Genomic DNA, 6,111 nt, shown 5'->3' with positions numbered 1-6,111 from the left:
AATATCCAGCAACTATGCACAGCTATTGAAGAGGAGTGGGACAACATTCCACAGGCCACCATCAACAGCCCGATCAACTCTATGCAAAGGAGATGTGTCGTGCTGCATGAGGCAAACAGTGGTCACACCAGATACTGACTGGGTTTCTGATCCACACCCCTACTTTTTTGTTGTTGTTGGTATCTGTGATGCATATCTGTATTTCCAGTCATGTGAGATTCATAGATTAGGGTGTAATGAAATGTTTTGAAATTGTTGTATGTTGCATTTATATTTTTGTTCAGTGTACTGTGTGTGTACATATATACAATTTAAGAGTACAGATCATTGTATGGGACATTAAGCCTATACAAACGTTTTTGAGAAAGATAATTTGATATATAATTTTTTTTTTGTAAATTTATTTATTGGTTTCTTTTCGTTTTGATAAGAAATGAAAATGCAATGAATTTGTTGATGTAAAAATCGAAATGTACCCAATTTTATGTTGTGTCATTATTGTATTTGGGGTGGGTGGGGTCGCGAGAAATTATTGGGGAAAAATGGGGTCTCAGCTGAGTTTGAATGCCACTATAATCTGATAGACTTTAAAAGGGCATTTGTAAAGGTAACTGAGGTACCAGCAGAATCATTAAAGTACACAGGTGACTGAGTCCAATAGGATTAGGCTACATCGGACATTCAGACACCTCTGTGGGTCGGAAAACAAATGTTAGGTTAACATTAAGGTAAATCATAGACAAAGACAACAACAGGCTTTTTACTGTTATTTTCATTATATTTCACATAGCCCATAGAGGGGGATTATTCACAGCGTGTTCCAACATGAGGTACGGGCAGCATTTGGACAAGTCACTTTATCCTGACATTATAATCAATAGCAGTTCGCATTGAAACCACACGATAATTACATGGTGGCATTTATGAAAATAAAATGATACCTTATAGATTCATTTTTATTTTTATAAAATGCCCATTCAACAACTGATGGGGCGAGCCCACAAACATGTGATGCACAGACAGGTGACAATTAATTGACATTCCCCCTCGTCATATTGGACAGACAGGTAAGCAACCAGTATTGACAAGGCGTGGGTAGATTCCGTCCGCGGGAAGATATTTTTATTTAATCCAAACAACCTTCTGTATATAGGCTACATTTATTAGCCTTATCAAAATCGGATTAGTGATTAAAGAAAACATTGATTGCACTGGAGTCTCCTACACTGGACTGGCTACAAGAGAGCGACGTCGCGGGCATTGAAGTGGCGTCCGCGGGCATGGGTTTGGTGTCTGCTGTTGACCACTGAATATGGCGGAGCAAAGACAAGATATGTACATAGAAGGCGAGCTCGCGGGAGATCATTACATGGAGGACCCGGTATGTAAGAAAACATAAGACAATTGCATTCGGCCTTGCGTGATACAATTTGCAGGCTAGCCTACTGTTTTTTTTCTTGAATGCGCAAATGATTGTAGGCTACATAATGTAGGGTTTAGGGATATTCCAGGTAGCCTATTGTATTATTACTGCAGCACATATGCTATGTCCCACCTATGTTACCTGATTGATATGAAGGTTTTGTATGTTTTAAACTGCATTCTTGCCACAATTTATCCATCCACTGGGGCGCGCCTGCGTAATGTGGCAGCAGCATGTGTGGTTCTGAACAACAATATAATTGCATCCTCAAACAACTAACGTTACTTAAGACAGCTGTTCATATAGGCCACTGAGATGCTAGGCATATGTGGGCCCGCTGCCACAGAACCCGAAACCTCTAGGCACTTGCTCATCTCATGCGTTTCAGACATGTTTTCATGTTGTCTGAAAGTTTTTTTTAAATGGTCTCATACTGCATAGTCGTTATGATACTGCATGTTTCAGATGTTTTGGCATTTCCCTTTCCATATAGGAGCTTGAAGCCATCAAGGCACGGGTGCAAGAGATGGAGGAGGAGGAGAGGCTGAGAGCAGTGCAGTATGAGGCAACAGAGAGACAGATCCAGGCAGGTGAGCTCCTGTTCAACCTAGCCAGCTGGCCCACACCTGAGCCCATCTGCTGGGCTGGCCTGCCACGGTGTGGCTCACATCATTGCCCAATGAGATGAGCAGTGAGCCGCAGCGTTCCAGAAGGGTATCCTCATTGCCCAAGGCCCTTCAGCCTCTATTTCAGGCTATCCCTTCCTCTGATGGAATGGGGCTGGCTCTCTAGTGTCTTCTTGCAAACACCTCTTGATAAATATATCTAACTAGTCCACAGTTCCTCTAGGTGTTGTAATTAGTTGCTTTGTGTTTGCTGTCTTTCGATTTCAGTCGTGTGCAATATGCTCCAGTGTTCTCTTCTGTTCAAAACAGCAGGAATGTTCTATACAATGACCCATGAGGAAAGGATAGATGCTGACAACAGATCTGTCTATGTGGGGAATGTAAGGTTTACTTTTTTAAATGTCTACATTTTGCATTCATGTCAAGTTATACACAATTCATATTTGATACGATATCCACACAGTAACTGAGGGTCCTCATGCATAGACTCATGATATTATATGGAAATGAACAGGTGGAGTATGGTGCCACTGCAGATGAGTTGGAGATCCATTTCAATGGCTGTGGTCCTGTCAACAGAGTAACCATCCTTTGTGACAAATTCTCTGGCCATCCCAAGGGGTGAGTTTAACTATCCATCCCATCACGTGGGACATCAGTTTCAATGCAAAGTCCAGTTACAAATAGTTTATGCACCATTTTATTTGTTTCTTGGACATTTTGTATGTTCTGATAACAATTTGAGTATGTTATTGTGTATAAGTTGACAACTTTCTTTCTCCCAGTTTTGCATATATTGAGTTCCATGACAGGGACTCAGTGCAGACTGCCATGAGCCTGGATGAGACCGTATTCAGAGACCGAGTCATAAAGGTTAGTAGGAAGGGAAACCTGAATTCTAAACTCAAAACACACTCGATTTGACGAAGTTGCACATTCATGAATAAATTGAGCTGAATTAAGTGTTCCTGTTAATTGTAAATGATTCCAGGTCTTTTAGGTTGTTTCTGTGGCCTTTGCATTGCAGGTATTGCCTAAAAGGACCAACATGCCAGGAATCAGCACCACAGATAGGGGTATTCACAGAGGTGCTCGATCCAGGGGACGAGGTTTCCACCCACCCAGATACAATGGGTATCAACAAGGCAGGTTCCGATACAACACTGGCCCCGCCAGGTCAGTCTCACCACACCCCTACGGGCCCCCAGCTGGGAAGAGACACTGGGGGGTTCCTGAGCACCGTGAGCAGGGCCCTAAACGGCACCCATGTCTTCTCCTCATAACCCCACCCACTGACCACTCGAGGCCAGGGCACACTGGACACATGCACCCGCAGCAACACTACTGAATCACACCTGGATTCAAGTGATTGTTTAATAAACATGGAATGTGAGTTTCAGGAAATTGTGACTTGCTCGTCTCTACTCATTTGCAAATTATTTTCCATGCATGTTAATGGGCAGAAATTGAGACAAGCACAGATTTCAACCTCATTGAATTAAGTCATATGGCATCTTTTGTTAACAGCCTCCATAAAAAGTTATTGCAACTTAATCCTAACAAGTCAGACTTTGCAATGGCCATTTTGTTCTCTTATTGTCGGGGAAATGGGAGAGGCCAGCCTTGGTTTGCGGCTTATTACTGTAAAAGCTTGTGCCTATGGTGGTTTATTTTAGTTGAGCAGTTTTACTGTGCAATTATTTACCCCAATAACTGTTTGACTGCACAGCCATTTGCCATGTCAGATACTTTTTTTGTAAGGATGTTTTGATCAGATCACTCATTTTGTTGGTGTGTGGCTATTGAGCATAGTAATTGTAAAAAACAAATGATAAAATTTGCATTGTGATTGGCTTTCTTTTGTATTTCTTAACTATATTGACATGCAATTGGCAGTTTGCTTCAAGTACATAGCTCAATGTTTATCACTGTATATAATGTCAAACATCTTTGCTTTAGAAATTAATAAATGAATTACACTTGATAGTGCTTCTTTGAAATGGTGTAAATGAGAGGTTCTGATGGACATAGTTTATTATGAAGCAACACGAAAAGGTTTCAGGAAATTATGTACAGATGTTCAGGAGGATAATATCAGCTAGCTTGCACCATCATTGCAGACACCATGCTGTCAAAGGCCCTGGAGGAAAAAAGGTAAATCAGACAATGACAATAGCAATTTTGATAGATACACCATTGCATAACTAACACTGTGGTAGGGATAACTTACTTGGACTGAATGGTGTCCCCAGGATTGTAGAATGGGTTGCACATCACATCAGTAAATGAGTTGTGTAGCTTTCTGAACATCTGAAGGAAACAACTGTGTTAAGTAGTTATATCAAAATGATCATAAACTGAAGCAATCAGATCACCTGAGAGCCATTAAGATAACTTAAGAGAACCATACAGATGATTCAGGGGTTGACTTACACTTCTAATCTCATTGTCCCGCAGAGATGTGTTTGAAGAGTCCACAACAATGACAAACTTCACCTTGGAGTTTGTCACATAGCCATATCTGGTATGTTGGTAAAGGAGAATATTTTCAATTTGATAGGAGAAAAAACATGCAGACAGGAGTGTAATACACTTTTTATCATATGAGAAGGATACACTTTGTAGTCCTCCGTTGGGTACAGCAACCCAAGGTAAAGCTCTCTCTGGTCTGCCATAGCTTTGCCGACTGCAGAAATCTTCTCTTCCACCACATCCAGAGAGGTATGCACTGTGTAGTGGAACTTCAGTTCATTCTGTACGGGTACACTTCGGATGAACAGAGGATAATTCTAACAGAATAGGGAATTAATTAGTGCAACTTTCCATAATGAAGCCTAAATTCATCACAAAATAATCTATATAACTGGCCAAATATTTGCAGATATAATGTCTATGGTGCTGGACCACAGGTTGAGAGTGGCAAGCCTTTTGTTCCAGCCCAATACTAACACACCTGAGGGCCTAATGATGAGCTAGTTTGTTAACATTGGGTGTGTTTGGCTAGAAAAAAAGCTTCAACCTTCTTTGGTTTGGACCAAGATTGAAGAACAGCAATATGCTATCTGCATATTAATTGAATAAGAATAGCTAGCTACGTCCGGACCTTTCACCTGAAGTCTGACTTGATGCGCTATTATTGCACGCTTCTCTCTCAAATGAACTCTACGATAAACCATACTCAATGTATCTAGTTAGCCCAGTTGGCTAGCTAACGTACTAACGTTACCTAGTCTTATAGCATCACAGTCAACACTCAGGTTCGTAGAGGGGTTGGGTTAAATGAAGACACATTTCAGTTGAATGCATTCAGTTGTACAACTGACTATGTATCCCCTTAGAGGCTAGTACATACAAAAACGAAATTCAAATGTCGATGTAAATAGCGTTGTCTCATTTCACCTCTTTAGCGATGACAGCAATACAGACCGCCATCTTGGAATTATGTCTGCTGTGCCTGCCAAGACGTATCACGTGACTGTGTGATAAATGAAGACAAGATAACTTAACTTTAATTTTGTGTAACTGTTTATGTAAAATAACGGGACTTATTATAAATACTTTAATCGATACAAAATGTGTTTTCAAGCTTGACTACATCGGGCAGTAAAGTCAGCTTCACCATTTGAATATGCGCAAGTGTTGCGCTAAAAACGCTCGTGAAAGCAAACAATGAGAAATCGTCATGTGCTTCCTGAATGTGTTATCATGTGACCACTGCAATGGATGTCTGTCCAATTCAAACGTTTATATTGTTTTGTAGTTTAATATGTGGTTTTTGGGCAAATAATCCTTCAAACAAGTCGACTCCGAGCATTGTCATCATTCTTATGGATGACGTAAGATGTTGATGTATGTTTAGTTTGGGGAGTGTTACTTTTGTGGCATGAGACTTTTTCAAATTTATTTCTAAAAACTGTGGCATGATTACTCAAATGGAAAGGCTGTGTCTACTCTGATTATATGCCACGTATACTTGACACATATTGACATACAATACTACACAGCATGCAAACATGTGCTTGGTATTTGGTCTCTGTCAGGAAATGGCAACCATTTCTCTGC

At 40.6% G+C, this 6,111-nt stretch overlaps 2 protein-coding genes across 3 annotated transcripts; one reads left to right on the top strand and one right to left on the bottom strand.

The window, feature by feature from the left end:
• The first annotated feature begins 963 nt into the window (after window positions 1–963).
• On the top strand, window positions 964–4,033 carry pabpn1l (PABPN1 like, cytoplasmic). 2 transcript variants are annotated; one of them, XM_023995338.2, is made up of 7 exons: window positions 964–1,067; window positions 1,154–1,381; window positions 1,917–2,013; window positions 2,359–2,429; window positions 2,564–2,670; window positions 2,835–2,922; window positions 3,077–4,033. In XM_023995338.2, the coding sequence occupies exons 2-7, from the start codon at window positions 1,313–1,315 to the stop codon at window positions 3,395–3,397; spliced, it is 753 nt and encodes a 250-aa protein (XP_023851106.1). In that variant the 5' UTR covers window positions 964–1,067; window positions 1,154–1,312; the 3' UTR covers window positions 3,398–4,033. The 2 variants fall into 2 exon arrangements, with proteins under 2 accessions (XP_023851106.1, XP_023851107.1); XM_023995339.3 differs by having other exon boundaries at window positions 973–1,381; window positions 2,362–2,429.
• A 32-nt stretch (window positions 4,034–4,065) lies between these two features.
• Window positions 4,066–5,539, bottom strand: trappc2l (trafficking protein particle complex subunit 2L). Its single transcript, XM_023995340.3, has 5 exons — window positions 5,449–5,539; window positions 4,666–4,838; window positions 4,483–4,570; window positions 4,280–4,359; window positions 4,066–4,189 (listed from the first exon to the last, which is right to left on the bottom strand). Exons 1-5 carry the CDS (start codon window positions 5,479–5,481, stop codon window positions 4,144–4,146), a joined length of 420 nt encoding a protein of 139 aa, XP_023851108.1. The 5' UTR covers window positions 5,482–5,539; the 3' UTR covers window positions 4,066–4,143.
• Window positions 5,540–6,111: the final 572 nt, after the last annotated feature.

Source organism: Salvelinus sp. IW2-2015, linkage group LG10 (genome assembly GCF_002910315.2).
Source record: "Salvelinus sp. IW2-2015 linkage group LG10, ASM291031v2, whole genome shotgun sequence".
Lineage (NCBI taxonomy): Eukaryota > Metazoa > Chordata > Actinopteri > Salmoniformes > Salmonidae > Salvelinus > Salvelinus sp. IW2-2015.
The sequence above is the reverse complement of the archived record's forward strand: the minus strand, read 5'-3'. Positions and strand labels throughout refer to the sequence as shown.

Coding starts and splice junctions, on each gene's coding strand:
- trappc2l (XM_023995340.3), bottom strand. CDS start 5,481: ATGGCGGTCTGTATTGCTGTCATCGCTAAAGAG. Junction 4,571..4,665: donor CCAACGGAGGACTACAAAGT/GTATCCTTCTCA, acceptor CCAACATACCAG/ATATGGCTATGTGACAAACT. Junction 4,360..4,482: donor GGGACAATGAGATTAGAAGT/GTAAGTCAACCC, acceptor TGTTTCCTTCAG/ATGTTCAGAAAGCTACACAA.
- pabpn1l (XM_023995338.2), top strand. CDS start 1,313: ATGGCGGAGCAAAGACAAGATATGTACATAGAAGGCGAGCTCGCGGGA. Junction 1,382..1,916: donor ATCATTACATGGAGGACCCG/GTATGTAAGAAA, acceptor CTTTCCATATAG/GAGCTTGAAGCCATCAAGGC. Junction 2,014..2,358: donor AGAGAGACAGATCCAGGCAG/GTGAGCTCCTGT, acceptor TGTTCAAAACAG/CAGGAATGTTCTATACAATG.